Source organism: Zalophus californianus, chromosome 7 (genome assembly GCF_009762305.2).
Source record: "Zalophus californianus isolate mZalCal1 chromosome 7, mZalCal1.pri.v2, whole genome shotgun sequence".
Taxonomy (NCBI): Eukaryota; Metazoa; Chordata; class Mammalia; order Carnivora; family Otariidae; genus Zalophus; species Zalophus californianus.
Window position 1 is genome coordinate 111,771,553 of NC_045601.1, and position 20,939 is coordinate 111,792,491.

The 20,939-nt window shown below is 36.3% G+C and overlaps 1 protein-coding gene across 6 annotated transcripts in view; it reads right to left on the bottom strand.

Moving 5' to 3' along the window:
* DNAH8 (dynein axonemal heavy chain 8) overlaps positions 1–20,939 on the bottom strand; it is a 417,769-nt gene that overhangs the window by 174,766 nt on the left and 222,064 nt on the right. For all 6 annotated transcript variants that reach the window (XM_027603620.2, XM_027603615.2, XM_027603616.2 and 3 more), the window contains 8 exons: positions 20,557–20,803; positions 20,203–20,444; positions 19,973–20,113; positions 17,999–18,236; positions 5,340–5,482; positions 4,722–4,856; positions 4,196–4,318; positions 2,776–2,989 (listed from right to left, as the gene is read on the bottom strand). In XM_027603620.2, coding sequence (XP_027459421.2) covers positions 2,776–2,989; positions 4,196–4,318; positions 4,722–4,856; positions 5,340–5,482; positions 17,999–18,236; positions 19,973–20,113; positions 20,203–20,444; positions 20,557–20,803 — 1,483 coding nt within the window. The remainder of the gene's footprint in view (positions 1–2,775; positions 2,990–4,195; positions 4,319–4,721; positions 4,857–5,339; positions 5,483–17,998; positions 18,237–19,972; positions 20,114–20,202; positions 20,445–20,556; positions 20,804–20,939) is intronic.

The following is a 20,939-nucleotide window of genomic DNA, read 5'->3' on the forward strand; positions in this document are numbered from 1 at the left end:
GACCCAAAGCTCACATCATCCTCAATGGGGCAAAACTGAGAGCTTTTCCTCTAAGGTCAGAAATAAGTCAAGGATGTCCACTCTCACTACTTTTATTCAACATAGAACTGGAAGTCCTTGCCATAGCAGTCAGACAACAAAAAGAAATAAAATGCATCCAAATCAGTAAGAAAGAATTAAAACTTTCATTATTTGCAGATGAGATAATACTATATATAGAAAACCCAAAAGACTCTACCAAAAAAAAAAAAACTGCTAGAACTGATAAACCAATTCAGTAAAGTCTCAGGAAATAAACTCAATGCACAGAAATCTGTTGCATTTCTATATACTAGTAATGAAGCAGCAGAAAAAGAAATCAAGGAATCGATCCCATCTACAATTGCACTGAAATCCTTAATGTACCTAGGAATAAACCTAACCAAAGAGGTAAAAGATCTGTACTCTGAAAACACTTATAAAAGAAATTGAAGAGGACACAAAGAAATGGAAAAACATTCCATGTTTATGGCTTGGAATAACATTGTTAAAATGTCTATATGACTCAAAGCAATCTATAAATTTAATGCGATCTCTATCAAAATACCACCAGCATTTTTCACAGAGCTAGAATAAACAACCCTAAAATTTGTATGGAACCACAAAAGACCCCAAATAGCCAAAGCAATATTGAAAAAGAAAAGCAAAGCTGGAGGCATCATGATTCTGGACCTCAAGCTATATACAAAGCTGTAGTCATCAAGACAGTACGGTACTGGCACAAAAACAGACACATAGATCAATGGAACAGAATAGAAAACCCAGAAATAGACCCACAACTCTATGGTCAACTAATCTTTGACAAAGCAAGACAGAATATCCAATGGAAACAAGACAGTGTCTTCAACAAATGGTGTTGGGAAAGCTGGACAGCAACATGCACAAGAATGAAACTAGAACACTTTCTCACACCATACACAAAAATAAACTCAAAATGAATGAAATCAGACCTAAATGTGAGACAGGAATCCATCAACATCCTAAAGGAGAACACAGGCAGCAACCTCTTTGACCTTGGCTGAGGCAATTTCCTACTAGACACGTCACCAGAGGCAAGGGAAACAAAAGCAAAAATGAACTATTGAGACTTCATCAGGATAAAAACTTCTGCACAGTGAAGGAAACAATCAACAAAACTATTGACAACCTAGAGAATGGGAGAAGATATTTGCAAATGACATATCTGATAAAGGGTTAGTATCCAAATATATAAAGAACTTATAAAACTCAACAACCAGAAGACAAATAATCCAGTTAAGAAATGGGCAGAAGACATGAATAGACATGTTTCCAAAGAAGACATACAGCTGGCCAACAGACACATGAAAAGATGCTCAACATCACTCATCATCAAGGAAATACAAATCAAAACTAATGATAAGATGCTACCTTGCACCTGTCAGAATGGCTAAAATCAACAACACAGGAAACAGATGTTGGCGAGGATGTGGAGAAAGGGGAACCTTCTTACGCTGTTGGCAGGAATGCAAACTGGTGCAGCCACTCTGGAAAACAGTATGAAGGTTCCTCAAAAGATAAAAATAGAACTACCCGATGACCCAGCAATTGCACTACTAGGTATTTATCTAAAAGATACAAAAATAGTGATTCGAAGGGGCACATGAACCCCAGTATTTATAGCAACATTATCAACAATAGCCAAACTACAGAAAGAGCCCAAATGTCCATTGACTGATGAATGGATAAAGAAGATACGGTGTATAGATATACAATGGAATAACACTCAGCCATCAAAAAGAATGAAATCTTGCCGTTTTCAATGACATGGATGGAGCTACACTGTATTATGCTAAGCAAAATAAGTCAGTCAGAGAAAGACAAATACCATATAATTTCACTCATGTGGAATTTAAGAAGCAAAACAGATGAACATACGGGAAGGGAAAAAAAGAGAGATATTGAGGGAAGAAAACCATGAGAGACTCTTAACAACAGAGAACAAACTGAAAGTTGATGGAGGGAGGTGGGTGCAGATGGGCTAAGTAGGTGATGGGTATTAAGGAGGACACTTGTTACAATGAGCACTGGGTATTATTATGCAAGTGATGAATCAATAATTCTTTCCTACCCAGATGTCATTCAGTTATTTTCCTATATTTTCTTCCAAATGTTTTTTAGGTCTTTAATCCATCTGTATTGATTTTATGCTTGGTGTGAGGTAGGGGTTCAATTTTAATTATTTTCACATTAAAATTACTAAATATCCCATTACCATTTACTGAAAGTCTGCTCTTTCCCTTCTAATCTATAGTATTTGTTATATCAATTAATGTGCATATGTGCATGGGTCAATTTCTGTTGCATGTCTTCATATACATAATTTTTGATGAAAAAGGTTATACAAACCTAAATTTGTTGTCAAAAAAATCTCATTTCATTAACATATAAAAAATGCTACTTTTGACTTGATATATTATATTGTTAATCTGTGACAGATCTGCTGTCATTCGTTAGCCCAAATTTCTCTGATTAATCATATCAAGAAAACTAAAACCTTAAAGCCAAACTTCAACAAGGCTATTTCTAAATATTTTTAGAATGGGCTATAAACCTGAGCCTCCTTAATAGTTAGTCCCTCTTTTCTGGTATTTATCTCTCCACTTCAGATACTTAATCCCTACTACAGAGACTTTTTATCTCTTAAATAAGGTTTTGCATGGCTTATGTCCATTATGTAATACAATAAAAAAAAAGAAACATCAAAAATAGTCATACCAAAAATTTTGTCTATTGAAGCATTTGAAGGCAATGTGCAATTAAACACAGTAAACTGTCTTTTTAAACGTTGGGGAATATCATTTCGACCACCTCCAGGGTGGATCATTGCTGCTATGATCTGCACATCAACAATAGTAGTGAAGTCTCCAGGCTTATCCAAGCTATACATTCCTTCCATTTCCATCATTTGTCGCACAATCTCGTTAGTTATCTGAAATTTTATACAGTGATACTTTAGTAACATATCACTATCATATTCCTCCACAACTCCTATAAAATAGTACACTTGAGATTAGAAAAAAATATTCAACTCTTGTCAATGAAGTGTTTGTGAAAGTTGATGGTCACCTGCAAGGCAATTTGATTTAAATGCTACCACTCATGCACAAAACCATAAGCTAAACATCTGGATTGAGTCCAGTGTGCTCTTTACCACGTTGATAAAATGGATCTCCAAAGAAATTTAAATAGGCGAGTTATGGAATAGTTGGCACAATTACAACAGTAGTCAGAGTTACAAGTATCAACATTCAACACTTCAAACTACTTTAAATCAGAATGTGGGATGGGAGCCTTCAATACTACTGAATGTTTTGGGTTTGGGCTTTATGTTCCTATCTTTCTTTTCTGCAGCCTCTAACACTGCTAACACTCCCTCCTCATTGAAAACTTTTCCTCTTTTGAATTCAGAGGCTCAGTTCTTTCCAGGTTCATCTTGAGACTCTGGATCACTTCCCAAGCCACTCTTTCTCCACCCATCCCTCACATGTATCTATAGGGTTCTATCATTGATTCTTTCTCTTCTTGCTATTTCAAGGGCCATGCAGAGTTGTTTGAGGAATAGTCTTAGGGTGAGCATGGACCTCGGAGTCCTGACTTCCTACAGGTATCTGAGGTGGACTCAGATAAAAGGCCAGATGGGATGGGTCCTGGCAGGCTCTAGGTAGACATTACTGATGAGGCAGTGGGCAGTGGTGGGAGGGAGATGTTGGGAATCCCATGAGGAACGTGCAGAATTCCGAAAGCATCAGTGAGGTTCTCTGATGGAGAATGACTGTGGGGTTGAGAGATGATGACAAGGAAGACATGTGTGTGATAGAGTTAAAAAAAAAAAAGTGTTTTCTAAATCAAGTATTCCTCGGAGGGAGTATATAGAGTAAGAAGTAACAGAAGTAAAACCCTGAGGAAAGGAAGAGAGGAGCCAGAATGGGTGCTGAAATCAAGAAGCCTGAAGGCAGGAAGGAGTATTGCTGAAAAACACACAGTGATTTCAAGAAGGGAGAATGCCAGCTATTAACAGAGAAGCCAAAAAAGACTGAACTGCTACTAGGCTTCGTAAGACAAAGGCTATTGACACATTTATTTATAACCAAAAATACTGATTAAATATCATTTATAGGAGATATTTCAGTCATACCTGATCTCCCCATTCATTAATCAGAGGCATATTAATATCATCAATAAATACTGTCATTTTTCTGCCTCCTGGTGGCCCATATGTGCTTCCCATTCGCTTATCCACGTAGCTTTCCATTGTTCTCTAGAGAAGAGGAGATGTTTGTCTTAAGCGTTAGATTTCAACCCATATTCCTAGAAATGATGAGCATGTCTTTCAGAGGAGAACTGAGTTATTTAATATGCATAAATATCATTATTAAAATATACATTGTAATATTGCAAAAAATGTTATTAGAATGTTAATCATTAATTTTATACACAAAGTTCAGCTTCAGCCTCAATATTAGGTCAAAATCTGATGTTTGGATTTGGCCTAGGAAAGCTAATAGCTGAAAGCCAAGTGCAACCCCACTTCATATTAACACACACACACACACACACACACACACACACACACACCAGATTTTATATGCATACACATTTTACTGTAACCAGCACTCAAAACATTTAAGATGTTGATTACCTCAGCAAATGATGGGTTTTACCTGAAACATTATGGGTTCTGTGGCAGATGAAAAGTTTAGACTTTTGGATAACTGTACTTCAGGATCATATTTTTTCAAATAGGCCTTAACCATTACAGTTTTGGCTGTTCCCTGCTCTCCTGTGAGCAAAACGGCCTGCAATAATCAGGTAATCATGTGGAAAGGGGTTAGCTTTAAGTATCTCATGGTTCTGGTAGCTATTTTTTCATTGTAATGATTAATACAACTAATTTTAATTACTTTTTAGAATTAGACCCACATCAAAATAAAATCCTAAAAATAAATAAATAATCAATCACTCCTAGTTCAATTAAAGATTTAAATATAAAATGTGTACTATAAACTGTGCTGGAAGAAAGTATGGGTAAATACTCATGTGACCATGGAAGTAGGGCGGGACTCTGTGAGCAGACACCCACTTCCCTTAGCAAGCTGGAAGTCAGCAGTTCAGGGGATATTGAGTTGGAGTGTATCCCGGGGTTCATTTGCCAAATGTGTTTTCCTTAAATGGCACTACCTCCAACCTCTGTGCTGGAATTTAATTTTTCTATCTGTAGTATGTGAAAAGGCATGTGTTTTGTATAGGTTTGTGATCAGCTAAGAAACTATCAGACTTACTTTCTGTTGTTTTGCAATGGTGTCTATCAAAAAATTTGTTCTAATATTGTCAACATTTGGAACCAAAATGGATGAATATTCTGGAATACTGTCAGTTGGATAATAATATGGCTGAAGTTTCTTATTCCAGTGTTCCCAATCTCCTACACAATAAGTAAAAATTCATCTTAATAAAACTGCATTCTTTGAAAGTTATCTCAAAATATAAAAAGACAAATGCTATAAACAACCAACAGATTCATATGAACATTTAAAACGTTTTCCAAAAATATGTTAACATATCAGCTTATCTAATATATATATGGCATTTGATCATTTAAATCTGTTTTGCCTCTTTATAAAGTCAGTTTTTAAATTTCTAAATCATTCAACTAGAGAATCTGGCCTGAAATGGAATTAGAATTAGTGGTAAAAACCAATGACATATTTAATATCTGGTAAGAAACCCACAGCAACTGAAAGGATGGGAAAGACCAAAAGGGGGTAACTGATGAGTGGACATAGAATGTTTGCCATGGGAAATGGGTAAAATAAATCTAGCCTTAAAACTAGTTAATAAAGTACTCGGGCTCCTGACTACTAATTTATTAACTGATATTATATAACTAATAATTTACTGGCTGATCTTATTGTTATAATTATTATTACCACATTTCATCAATTCTAAAAAAAAGTATTTATATTTTAGCATATATGGAATGTGCCTTACAATCTATGAAGTCTTGTAATCACTATTGGCTAGGCAAACTTGGTCAGAGATGCTCATATTGCTACCATTTAAAATTAGATTACTTGCATTGTTGATATTGCTTTGTTCATTTTAACTGACATTTTAAATGTCTCCAGAAATATTATACTATGATTCAGGATTGTACCAAAAAAAGCTACTATGCACACAGAATGCATGAAAACAGCAAAGGAGCACACATTTGAGAGTAGCAAAGAAAATATTCAGCACTAGAGGAATAACCTCAATTTCACATTTCCTTGCAAAATATCAAGTCATATGTTAAGTGTATGTTTAACTTTCAAGAAACTGAGAAACTGTTTTCCAAAGTGGCTATATTATTGTGTACTATATGAGAGTTCCAATTGTTCCATGTTCTCGCCCATATTTGGTAGAACTAATCTTTTCCTTTCAGTCATTCTAGTGGCTATGTAATGACATCCCATTACAGTTTCAATTTGCATTTCCTTGATAATGATGTGGAATGTCTTTTCATGCATTTTTTTCACCATTTATAAATCTTCTTTCGTAAAGCATGTATTTAAATTTATTGCCCACTTGGCTATTCAGGGTCTTTTCTGGTTCCACACAAATTTTAGGATTATTTGTTCCATTTCTTTGAAAAAAGTGGATGGTATTTTGATGGGGATTGCATTGAATGTGTAGATTGCTCTAGATAGCATTGATATCTTCACAATATTTGTTCTTCCAATCCATGAGCATGGGATGTTTTTCCATTTCTTTGTATCTTCCTCAATTTCTTTCATGAGTATTTTATAGTTTTCTGAGTACAGATCCTTTGCCTCTTTGGTTAGCTAAATTCATTCCTAGGTATCTTATGGTTTTGGGTGCAATTGTAAATGGGATCAACTCCTTAATTTCTCTTTCTTCTGTCTTGTTGTTGGTGTATAGGAATGCCACTGACTTCTGTGCATTGATTTTATATCCTGCCACTTTGCTGAATTCCTGTATGAGTTCTAGCAGTTTTGGGGTGGAGTCTTTTGGGTTTTCCACATAAAGTATCATATCATCTGCCAAGAGTAAGAGTTTGACGACTTCTTTGCCAATTCGGATGCCTTTGATTTCTTTTTGTTGTCTGATTGCTGAGGCTAGGACTTCTAGTACTATGTTGAATAGCAGTGGTGATACTGGACATCCCTGCCGCATTCCTGACCTTAGGGGAAAAGCTTTCAGTTTTTCCCCATTGAGAATGATACTCACTGTGGGTTTTTCATAGATGGCTTTTATGATATTGAGGTTTGTACCTTCTATCCCTACACTGTGAAGAGTTTTAATCAAGAAAGGATGGTGTACTTTGTCAAATGCTTTTCCTGCATCTATTGAGAGGATCGTATGGTTCTTGTTCTTTCTTTTATTAATATATTGTATCACATTGATTGATTTGCGGATGTTGAACCAACCTTGCAGCCCAGGAATAAATCCCACTTGGTCATGGTGAATAATCGTTTTAATGTACTGTTGGATCCTAGTGTCTAGTATTTTGGTGAGAATTTTTGCATCCATGTTCATCAGGGATATGGGTCTGTAGTTTTCCTTTTTGATAAGGTCTTTGTCTGGTTTTCAGATCAAGGTAATGTTGGCCTTATAAAGTGAATTTGGAGGCTTTCCTTCCGTTTCTATTTTTTGGAACAGTTTCAGGAGAACAGGTATTAATTCTTCTTGAAATGTCTGATAGAATTCCCCTGGGAAGTCATCTGGCCCTGGGCTTTTGTTTCTTGGGAGATTTTTGATGACTGCTTCAATTTCCTTAGTGGTTATGAGTCTGTTCAGGTTATCTATTTCTTCCTGGTTCGGTTTTGGTAGTTTATACATCTCTAGGAATGCATCCATTTCTTCCAGATTATCTAATCTGCTGGCATATAGTTGCTCATATGTTCTTATAATTGTATTTCCTTTGTGTTGGTTGTGATCTCTCCTCTTTCATTTATTACTTTATTTATTTGGGTTCTTTCTCTTTTCTTTTTGATAAGTCTGGCCAGGAGTTTATCAATCTTGTTACTTCTTTCAAAGAGCCAGCTCCTAGTTTCGTTGATCTGTTTTACTCTTCTTTTGGTTTCTATTTCATTGATTTCTGCTCTGATCTTTATTATTTCTCTTCTCCTGCTGGGTTTAGGCTTTATTTGCTGTTCTTTCTCTAGCTCCTTTAGGTGTAGGGTTAGGTTGTGTATTTGAGACCTTTCTTGTTTCTTGAGAAAGGCTTGTATTGCTATATACTTTCCTCTCAGGACTGCATTTGCTGCATCCCAAAGGTTTTGAACAGTTGTGTTTTCATTTTCATCTGTCTCCATGAATTTTTTATATTCTTCTTTAATTTCCTGGTTGACCCATTCATTCTTTAGTAGGATGCTCTTTAGCCTCCATGTATTTGAGTTTTTTCCGACTTTCCTCTTGTGATTGAGTTCTGGTTTCAAAGCACTGTGGTCTGAAAATATGCAGGGAATGATCCCAATCTTTTGGTACCAGTTAAGACCTGATTTGTGACCCAGGATGTGATCTATTCTGGAGAATGTTCCACGGGCACTAGAGAAAAATGTGTATTCTATTGCTTTGGGATGGAATGTTCTGAATATATCTGTGAAGTCCATCTGGTCCAGTGTGCCATTTAAAGTCTTTATTTCCTTGTTGATCTTTCCAAATGATCTCTCCATTTTAGCGGGGGGGGGGGGGGTGTTTAAAGTTCCCTACTATTATTGTATATTGTCCATGTGTGTCTTTGATTTTGTTATTAATTGGCTTATATAATTGGCTGCTCCCATGTTAGGGGCATAGATATTTACAATTGTTAGATCTTCTTGTTGGATAGACCCCTTAAGTAGGATATAGTGTCCTTCCTCATCTCTTATTATAGTCTTTGGTTTAAAATCTAATTTGTCTTGTATAAGGATTGCCACCCCAGCTTTCCTTTGAAGTCCATTAGCATGGTAAATGGTTTTCAACCCACTCACCTTAAATCTGGATGCATCTTTGGGTCTAAAATGAGTCTCTTGCAGACAGCATATCAATGGGTCTTGTTTTTTAATCCAATCTGATAGCCTCTGTCTTTTGATTGGGGCATTTAGCCCATTTACATTCAGGATAACTCTTGAAAAATATGAATTTAGTGCCATTGTATTGCCTGTAAGGTGACTGTTACTGTATATTGTCTCCAATCCTTTCTGGTCTATGTTACTTTTAGGCTCTTTCTTTGCTTAGAGGAATGCTGAAAAAGCAAAGCAAAGTTGGTGGCATCACAATTCCAGACTTCAAGCTCTCTTACAAAGTTGTAATCATCAAGAGAGTATGGTAACAGACACATAGATCAATGGAACAGAATAGAGAGTCCAGAAATGGACCCACAACTCTATGGTCAACTAATATTCAACAAAGCAGGAAAGAATGTCCAATGAAAAAAAGACAGTCTCTTTAACAAATGGTGTTGGGAAAACTGGACAGCAACATGCACAAGAATGAAACTAGGTCACTTTCTCACACCATACGCAAAAATAAACTCAAAATGGATGAAAGACCTACATGTGAGACAGAAATCCATCAACATCCTAAAGGAGAACACAGACAACAACTTCTTTGACCTCAGCTGAAGCAATTTCCCACTAGACATGTCACCAGAGGCAAGCAAAACAAAAGCAAAAAAGAACTATTGGGACTTCATCAGGATAAAAAGCTTCTGCACAGCAAAGGAAACAGTCAACAAAACCAAAAGACAACCGACAGAATGGGAAAAGTTATTTGCAAATGACATATCAGATAAAGGGCTAGTATCCAAAATCTATAAAGAACTTATCAAACTCAATACCCAAAGAACAAATAATCCAATCAAGAAGTGGGCAGAAGACATGAACAAACATTTCCGCAAAGAAGACATCCAAATGGCCAACAGACACATGAAAAATTGCTCAACATCACGCGGCATCAGGGAAATACCAATCAAAACCTCAATGAGATACCACCTCACACCAGTCAGAATGGCTAAAATTAACAAGGCAGGAAATGACAGATGTTGGCGAGGATGCAGTTCCCTACACTGTTGGGAATGCAAGCTGGTGCAGCCATTCTGGAAAACAGTATGGAGGTTCCTCAAAAAGTTGAAAATAGAGCTACCCTACGATCCAGCAATTGCACTACTGGGTATTTACCCCAAAGACACAAATGTAGTGATCCGAAGGGGCACACACACCCCAATGTTTATAGCAGCATGTCCACAATTAGCCAAACTATGGAAAGAGCCTAGATGTCCATCAACAGATGAATGCATAAAGAAGATGTGGTGTATATATATACAATGGAATATTATGCAGCTATCAAAAAAATGAAATCTTGCCATTTGCAGCGATATGGATGGAATAGAGGGTATTAGGCTAAGCAAAATAAGTCAATCAGAGAAAGACATGTATCATATGATCTCACTGATATGAGGAATTTGAAAAACAAGACAGAGGAGCATAGGAGAAGGGAGGGAAAAATGAAACAAGATGAAACCAGAGAGGGAGACAAACCATAACAGACTCTTAATCTCGGGAAACAAACTGAGAGTTGCTGGAGTGGATGGGGGTGGGAGGGATGGGGTGGCTGGGTGATGGACATTGGGGAGGGTATGTACTATGGTGAGTGCTGTGAATTGTGAAGACTGATGAATCACAGACCTGTACCCCTGAAACAAATAATACATTATATGTTAATAAAAAAATTTTTAATAAATAAATAAATTTATTGCCCATTTTTAAAAATTTGGGTTGGTTGTTTACCCATTATTATAGAATTGAAAGAGTCCTTTTTGCATTCTGTATTAAATTATTTTATCAGATATATATTTTTATTATGTTTCTTATTTTAATTACAGTATAGTTAACATAGAGTGTTATATTAGTTCCAGGTGTACAATATAGTGATTCAAGTGTTCCATACATCACCCTGTGTTCATCATGAAAAGTATCCTCCTTAAACCCCATCACCTGTTTTACCCATTCCCCCACCCACCTCCCCTCTGGTCACCATCAGTTTGTTCTCTATAGTTAAAAGTCTGTTTCTTGGTTTGTCTTTCTCTTTTTTTTTCCTTTGCTCATTTGTTTTGTTTCTTAAATTCCATACATGAGTGAAATCATATGGTATCTGTCTTTCTCTGACTTATTTTTCTTAGCATTATACTCTCTAATTCCATCCATGTCATTGCAAATGGCAAGGTTTCATTCTTTTTATGGCTGAGTAATATCCCATTGTATATCTATATACCATATCTTCTTTATTCATTCATCTGTCAATGGACACTTGACCTGCTTCCATAGTTTGGATATTGTAAATAATGCTGCAATAAACATAGGGGCATATGAATCCCTTCGAATTAGTGTTTTTATTTTTATTTTTTTATTTTTTGGATAAATACCCAGCAGTACAATTGCTGGAACGTGGGGTAGTACAATTTTTAACTTTCTGAGGAACCTCCATACTGTTTTTCACAGTGGCTGTGCCAGTTTGCAATGCCACCAATAGTGCAAGTGGGTTCCCCTTTCTCCACATCTTCACCAACTCCTGCTGTTTCTTGTGTTGTTCATTTTAGCCATTCTAACAGATGTGAAGTGATATCTCATTGTAGTATTGATTCACATTTCCCTGATGATCAGTGACGTTGAGCATGTGTCTATATGTCTTCTTTGGACAAATGTCTATTCATGTCTTCTAAACATTTAATTGGGTAGTTTGTTTTTTGTATGTTGAGTTGTATCAGTTCTTAAATATTATTTATTTTTAGAAAGAGAGAGCACGCATGCATGTGAGTGGGGGAGAGGCCGAGGGAGAGGGAGGTACAGAGAGGGAATCCCAAGAAGGCTCCACTCACAGGTGGAGTCCGACACTGGGCTCAATCCCATAACCCCGAGATCACCACCCAAGCTGGAATCAAGAGCCAGACGCTCAACTGACTGAGCTACGCAAGTGCTCTGAGGTGTATCCGTTCTTTATATATTTTAGATACTAACCCTTTCTTAGATATGATATTTGCAAATATCTTCTCCCATTCAGTAGGTTGCCTTTTAGTTTTGCTGATTGTTTCTTTCATTGTGCAGAAGCTTTTTATTTTAATGTAGTCCCAATAGTTTATTTTTGCTTTTGTTTCTCTTACCTAAGGAGACACATCTAGAAAATGTTACCATAACAGATGTCAGGGAAGTTACTATCTATGCTCTCTTGTAGGGTTTTCATGGTTTCAGGTCTCACATTTAGGTTTTTAATCCATTTTGAGTTCCTATTTGTGTATGGTGTAAGAAAGTGGTCCAATTTCATTCTTTTGCATGTAGCTGTCTAGTTTTCCCATCATTTGTTGAAGAGACGATCTTTTTCCCATTAGATATTCTTTCCTCCTTTGTATAAGATTAATTGACCATAAAAAAAGATTAATTGACCATAAAATTATGGGTTTATTTCTGGGTTTTCTCTTCTGTTTATCTGTGTTTATTTTTGTGCCAATATCCATACTGTTTTGATTACTGCAGCTTTGTAATATAACTTGAAGTCTGGAATTGTGACCCCTCCAGTTTTCTTTTTTTTTTTTTTTAAGATTTTTTTGGCTATTCTTTTGTGGTTCCATACAAACTTTAGGATTGTTCTAGTTCTGTGGAAAATGCTCTTGATCTTTTGACAGGGATTGCATGAAATCTGAAGATTGCTTTGGGTAGTATAGACATTTAACAATATTTGTTCTTCCAATCCATGAGCATGGAATGTCCTTCCAATTTTTTGTGTCATCTTCAATTTCTTTCAACAGTTTTTCTTAGTTTTCAGAGTATAGGTCTTTCACCTCTTTGGTTAAGTTTATTCCTAGGTATTTTATTATTTTTGGTGCAATTATAAATGGGATTGTTTCCTTAATTTCTCTTCCTGCTGCTTCAGTATTAGAGTATAGGAATGTAAGAGATTTTTGTACATTGATTTTGTATACTGCAACTTTACTGAATTCATTTATCAGTTCTAGTAGTTTTTTGGTGGAGTCTAAATTTAGAGTTTTCTATATATAGTATCATGTCATCTGCAAATAGTGAAAGTTTTACTTCTTGCTTACCAATTAGATGCTTTTTATTTCTTTTTGTTGTCTGATTGCTGTGGCTAAGACTTCTAGTACCATGCTGAATAAAAGTGATAAGAGTGGACAGTTTTGTCTTATTCCTGACCTTAGGGGAAAACCTCTCAGTTCTTCTCCATGAAGGATGATGTTTGCTGTGGGTTTTTCATATATGGTTTTATGTTGAGGTATGTTCCCCCTAGACCTACTTTGTTGAGAGTTTTTTTTTTTTTACTCATGTAGATGCTGTACTTTGTCAAATGTCTTTTTGCATCTGCATCTGTTGAAATTATCATATGGTTTTTATCCTTTCTCTCAACAGTATGATGTATCACATTGATTGATTTTCAAATGTTGAACCACCCTTGCATCCCAGGAATAAATACCATTTGATCATGGTGTATAATTTTTTAATATATTGTTGGCTTCAGCTTATTAGTATTTTGTTGAGGATTTTTGCATCTGTGTTCATCAGAGATATTGGCTTATAGTTCTCTTTTTTTGTGGTGTCTTTATCTGGTTTTGGTATCAGGGTGATACTGGCCTCACAGAATGAATTTCGAAGTTTTCCTTCCTCTTCTACTTTTTGAAATAGTTTGAGAAGAAAAGATATTAACTCTTCTTTAAGTGTTTGGTAGAATTCGTCTATGAATTCGTCTGGTCCTGACGACCAGACGTTGAGAATTTTTGATTACTGATTGAATTTCATTGCTGATAATTGGTCTGTTTAAATTTTCTATTTCTTCCTGCTTCAGTTTTTGGTAGGTTATATGTTTCTAGGAATTTATCCATTTCTTCTAGGTTGTCCAATTTGTTGGCATATAGTTTTTTTTTTATAATATTCTCTTCCAATTATTTGTATTTCTGTAATGTTGGTTATTTCTCCTCTTTCGTTTGTGATTTTATTTCAGTTCTCTCTCTCTCTCTTTGATGACTCTGGCTAGAGGTTTATCAATTTTGTTGATCTCTCCAAAGAACCAGCTCCCGGTTTCACTGATCTATTCTACTATTTTTTAAATTTTGATATCACTTATTTCTGCTTTAATCTTTATTATTTCTTTCTTTCTGCTGGTTTTGGGTTTTGTTTGTTCTTTTTCTGTCTCCTTTAGATGTAAGGTTAGGTTGTTTATTTAAGATTTTTCTTGCTTCTTGAGGTAGTGCTACAAATTTCCCTCTAAGAACTGCTTTGGCTACATCCCAAAGATTTTGGACCACTGTGTTTTCATTTTGTTTCCATGTAATTTTTTATTTCTTCTTTGATTTCTTGGTTGACCTATTCATTGTTTGTAGCATATTATTTAACCTCCATGTATTTATGCTCTTTCCAGATTTTTTCCTGTGAATTCTAGTTTCATAGGATTGTGGTCAGAAAAGATGCATGGTATGATTTCGATCTTGAATTTGATGAGGCAGTTTTGTGAGCTAATATGTGATCTATTCTGGAGAATGTTACATGCGCACTTGAAAAGAATGTGTATTCTGCTGTTTTAGGATGGAGTGTTCTGAATATATCTGTTAAATCCATCTGGTCCAGTGTGTCATTCAGAGCCACTGTTTCCTCATTGATTTTCTGTTTGGATGATCTGTCCATTGATGTGGGGTATTGATATCTCCTGCTATTACTGTATTATTATAGATTAGCTCCTTTATGTTTGTTATTAACTGTTTTATGTATTTGGGTGCTCCCATATTTGGTGAATAAATATTTATAATTGTTTTATCTTCTTGTTGGATTGTCCCCTTTATTATTATTATAGTTGGGGGTATAAATATCTATAATTGTTAGATCATCTTGATGGATAGACCCCTTAATTATGATATAATGCTCTTCTTTATCTCTTGTTATAGTCTTTGGTTTAAAATCTAGTTTGTCTAAGTATGGTTTAAAATCTAGTTTGTCTAAGTATATACTCCATCTTTCTTTTGACATCCATTAGCATGATAGATGGTTCTCCGTCCCCTCACTTTCAATTTGCAGGTGACTTTAGGTCTAAAATGAGTCTCTTGTAGGCAGCATATAGATGGATATTTTTTTTATCCACTCTCTTACCCTATGTCTTTTGATTGGAACATTTAGTCCATTTACATTCAAAGTAATTATTGATAGACATGTATTTATTGCCATTTTGTTACTTGTTCTGTGGTTGTTCCTGTAGTTTTTCTCTGATCCTTTCTTTTCTTTCACGATATACTGGCTTTCTTTAGTGATATACTTGGACTTCTTTCTCTTTATTCTTTCCACATCTATCACTGGTTCTTGATTTGTGGTTAACATTAGTTTGTACATAACATCTTCAATCTATATTAAGTTGATGGTTGCTTAAGTTTTGGATGCTATTTTAAATAGTATATTAAAATTTCAATTTCCAATTGTTTGTTGTGAGTATATAGAAATACAACTTATTATTGTGTATTGTCCTTTTATCCTACAACCTTGCTAAACTCATTTCCTGGTTCTAATAACTTTTTTGAGGATTGTATACAGATGGTCATATTGTCTACAAATAAAGAGATATACTTGTTCTTTTCCAATCTGTAGATATATTACGTATTTATTTTTGTGTTTATTTATTTATTGCCTTATTGCACTGACTAGAACCTCTAGTACAACATTGAATAGCAGTGGCGAGAAAGAACATCCTTGTCCTGTTCCTGATCTTGGGACTGAGGTATTCAGTCTTTCACCATTAAGTATAATTTTAGCTTTTTTGTAGAAGCTCTTTGTCAAAATGATAAAGTTCTTATTCCTAGTTTACTGAGAGTTTCATCATAAAAGGGTGTTAAATTTTGTCAAATACTTTTTCTGCATCTATTTATATGACTGATGGTTTGTTTGGTTTTTAGTCTGCTAATATGGTGAATTATATTGATTGCTTTATGAATGTTAATCCAACCTTCCATTCATAAAATAAATGCTCACTTGGATTTAACCTGTTAAAATTTGATTAAGAAATGTGTGCTCAGGCACCTGGCTGACTCAGATCATGGAACTCTTGATCTCAGGGTCATGAGTTCAAGACCCACATTGGGTGTGGAGCCTACTTAAAATTAAAAAAAAAAAATTTTTTTTTAAGAAAAGAAATGTGTGTCAATATTCCTAAGAGATACTGGTCTATAGTCTACTTTTCTTGTAATGTATTTCTCTGGTTTTGATATCAGGATAACATTCTCCTTATAAAATGGTCTGGGTGTTTCTTCCTTACATTTTATATATCTTAGAAGCATTTCTGTAAAATTTGTATTATTTCTTTCTTAAGTATTTGGTAGAAATCATCAGTAAAGCCATCTGGGCCTGGAGTTTTCTTTGTAGCAAGATTTTTAACTATACATTTTTTTTAGTGAACATGGGGATATGTAGGATATCTATTTCTTCTTGATGAGGTTTAGTAGTTTGTATCTTTCAAGGAATTTGCCTATTTCATCTATACTGTCAAATGTACTTTTGTAACATTGTTCCTAATATTCACTTCTTATTTTTTAATGTCTATAGGGCCTGTAGGGGTGTTCTCTCTTTCATTCTGGACACTGGTAATTTATGCCTTCTCTTTTTTTTCCCCTGATATCTCTGGTAAGAGTTTTATCAATCTTACTGATCTTTTCAAAGAACCATCTTTTGACTGGCTTTGGATTGTAACAGAATTCATATCTAGATTTAAGGATGCATTTCACTGTTAGTTTGCATTTTGAGTTAGAGCTCCCTTTATGATCCCAAATCTTTAATAGCATCTAATCACACATAGAATTACTGGTCATTCTGATTAAAGATGACCAGGTGAAAAAATTCACTTACCTCAGTCCCTTTACAAAGCCCTTTAAAACACAAACTTCCACTTAATTCCTATTTTCAGTATGATTAGTATGATTCTTCCACTCTCAAATGTGTACAGTGTCCTCCAAGTCTAGGCAACTCTGTGCTTCACACTCTCCAAAAACTAATTCTTCAGTCTTTGAGGATTGTATGTGAGGTGGATGCAGTTGTCTAGCAGTGTGACTTTGGAAAGAGGACCTGGAGGTCTGTTTCTTAAACAGACTTACAAGCAGCCCACTGGTTTCTACCTCTACCTTCACCCCAGTTTCCAATTCTCAAGCCCTTTAAAAGTTCTGTGGCATACACTACATTGCTTCTCAACTCTTCCCACCCAGCTTAGGACTTAATTTGCCCAGTGTGCTAAATCAAGTGCTCCTTGCCTTCCTGCTTTCTTGCTTTCAAAATGCTGTTATAGCTCTCTATTCTCTTGTTCTTTTGAGTTTATGCATTAAAACAAAAAACAACAAATGCTTTTGCTGCTTTGGGGTTTTAGGAAGAATTAGAGGTAAATACAGTTTTTAGGAAGCATGTTTAAAGGGCACTGAATTCAAGGCATTTCTCTTAGAGATAAGGAAACTGGGCCCCGCCCCACACAGCAGGCTGGGGGCTGAAACAGACTGGACTTTGCCAAGTCTGCTACATGTAAGTAGGACCCCATCGGCTTGGTTCATTGCCTAACTATTCTGACATTTCCAACAGGGATGTTGTAGGATTGATCTGTTATTACATCATGAAGAATCTGTGTTCTTGACACTACTGCCTTTTCTCTTCAAGCATCAGTATACATGATGTAAGAGGTATTGCCAACTTATTATGCAAGATTTCACTTAGGCCACTCCAGAAAGGGGAGAAGCCAAGAGTCTCTTACCAGTTCCCAGCAAGGCCAATATGCAAAATTCTACTATTCTTTGCATATATGCCTTTTAAAAATGGTATTAGCAATCATGTTATTTATAATTGGCTTGATATTTCCCCATAGAAGAATTTATGGAAGTTTATGTTTTTCTCATTGAAAAAGAGATCATCTCATTTCAGGTATAAGTCACTGTACTTACCATAATCAGTAACATAAAACTCATACATGGTCTGACTCGTGCCTTTAGGTATTTCTGGTAAGTCTAACTTGCTTTCATGATTTCGTATAAAGGCCTCAAGCTTTTCTCTGCTTTCCAGCTCCAAAAGGGCTCCTAAACTCCACATTAGGCCAAACACAAATAATTTATGAAGATGTTCGATGCATGAAACACCACCTTCTTCTTTGGAGGGAATTAAACCTTCCAGTAGATTGAGAGACTGAAAATATTTGAAATACAATAAATTTTTGTACTCAAATTTTTTAAATAAAAATGTTTAAATGATAATAAATTTAAAGGGAGGAGGAAAAGGGGGAAGAAAAAATATATCTCCTGATATTGCTTGATCACTGTCCTACAGTAAACGGCATTTAGAGAAAGGTCATCCTGCTTTAAACAGGCTGCATGGACTACCAAAAAAGATGCCAAAATGAGAACCTGGGGGTGTGGTTTCTATCCCCAGTTCACGCCATCAACCTCACTGAGCCTCAGTATCCTGATCTGAAAAACAAAGGGCCTAAACTAGATGTTTCCTTCCTTCCTTCCTTTCCTTCCTTCCTTTCTTCTTTCCTTCCTTCCTTCCTTCCTCCCTTCCTTTCTTTTTCTTTCTTTCTCTTTCTTTTCCTTCCTTTCTTCCTTCCTTCTTTTTTTTTTAGACTACATGTTTTCTAAGGTAGTTTCTGGATCTAAAGTTTAGTTACTCAAATTTTCTACAGCGGAGATTGTATTTCTTTTTCACTTTTTGCAGGGCTCAGCAAACTGTGGCCCCAGGGGCTGGTCACCTGTTTGGCAAATAAAGTTTTACTGAAACACAGTCACACTCATTAATGTAGGCATTGTGTCTGCCTGCCTTTGCAATACTGCAGCAGATGTGAGAGGTTGAGACAGACAGTTGTGCAAACATTTGCCTAAATATTTGCTACCCGCTCATTTAAGGAAAAGTGTGCCAACTCCCATTTGGCATCAGAAAGAAATGTATATACAGTAAGATAGCCTCAGTCTTGCAAAACAAAATTAATTCAAGATAATATTTTCACTTATATTATGCATTTTAAAGTCATTACTAAATAATTCATTGATTTGGGCCTTTATGTATTACTTCTTACCTTCCCACCCTCACTGACTGGCGCCCCCTATTAAATTCAGAGAAAACCAAAGCACCAGAATGGATCAAGAAAGATCACCTATAGCCTAGAAGCAGGGGAGGCCTCCATAATCTATGATTAGTTCTGATTTTTTACGAAGACTATTAAGGAAAACTGAGTATGAGAGGAACTACTTGGAAAATTGTTTAGGGCGCCTGGGTGGCTCAGTCGGTTAAGCCTTCGGCTCAGGTTATGATCCCAGGGTCCTGGGATTGTGCCTCACATCGGGCTCCCTGCTCCATGGGGAGCCTGCTTCTCCCTCTCCCTCTGCCTGTAGCTCCCCCTGCTTGTGCGCCCTCTCTCTCTTGCTATGTCTCTCTATGTCAAATGAATAAATAAAATCTTAAAAAAAAGAAAATTGTTTCAAGGTTTTCTCTATCTGATATACTCTAAATTTGCAATGCTGAGATTGCCATTGGAGTTTTCTTGCTCATCACCAGCTCTTTTTAGTGCTTTTCAATAGGACTACTTGCTTTATTCATTTAGTATAGTGTCATTATTGGGTGTACTTTCCAGGAAGGTTACTAAGCTTGATGGTGGGAGAGATCCTTCACTCCACTTCCCCTGCCAACACCCACCCTGGGAAGAGAAAATAATAAAATAGATGGCAGTAAAAGCATTAATGAAGTCTTGCAAAATCTTTAATAGGAATCAAACTTCCCCAAGCCTTCACAGCCATATCACAAAAGTATTTCTATGAACTTCAAGAATTTTCTATTTCAGACGCCTCTAAACTCCGAGGCGGGGACAGTGGGGGGTGGGGGAGCTGGAGTCTCCAATCTAAATAGTGAATGTAGACAAACAAATTTACCTGCATGATATAGTTGCACTCCAGGAGCTGCATTTTTGGATTGAGGTTTAGTTTCATATACGTATATGTATCTTCAAATATTTTATCGTACAGAGTGAGGAATACAGTCGCCTCCTGTGCAGTGCGCTTCTTCAGCCACGCCTGCCGCAAAGAAACAGAACCTCAGTTTACCAAGGAGGTGAAACCCGGGAAGATGCTGAGCACACCCGCGCGGGCTTCATGTCCCCCACCTGCAATATTGCCCTCCAACTGAGTGCGGAGCTGCTAATATAGACCATGCCCATCCTGGAAACCGTGGCGGGAGAAGCGTTCTCAATATTGTGCACCTCGAATAGAAGCTTACAACTCGGGGCCATGGGGATGCGATCTCCGTTAGCTAGTGTGAGGGTTTTATTGTCGTCCAGCACAGAATTTAAGTTCTCGATCCAAATGGCATCCACAGGGCCATCTAAAATGAGGAAAATGTTTTCACCTGTGAATAATTAAAAGAGAAAATCACTTTTCACCTGCAAAGAATTACACATTGTGTTATTTAACTGGTGGGGGTAGGGGAGGAAGGTTCACAAAGGAGAGTTGACATGTACCTTTTTTAGCTTTTAACGTTTTTCTCCACAGAGTAGAAAAAATCCCATCTGTCCAGTCATTAGTAGCAGTGTCCAGTCTGCCAAACATCTGAGGCGCAGTAATTGCTTTGGGATTCATTCGCATCTCTCTATGAGGCCTCCCGCACTCAGTTAATGCCTTCATCAGGATTGTTATGACAGTTGTCTTCCCAGAACCACTGGGCCCCAGAGTCATCAAACCATGACGGACCAGAGATGTCTCGTATAACTGTGTAATGAGGCAATCAATTGAAAAATGTAACTAATGAGTCTCTTGCTGACATTCATAGAAGTAGCATGCTGAAATTTAAACAGCTTTAAATAAGCTCTTAGTAAAGTAGCTAGTTCACTATTTAAAAGATGAA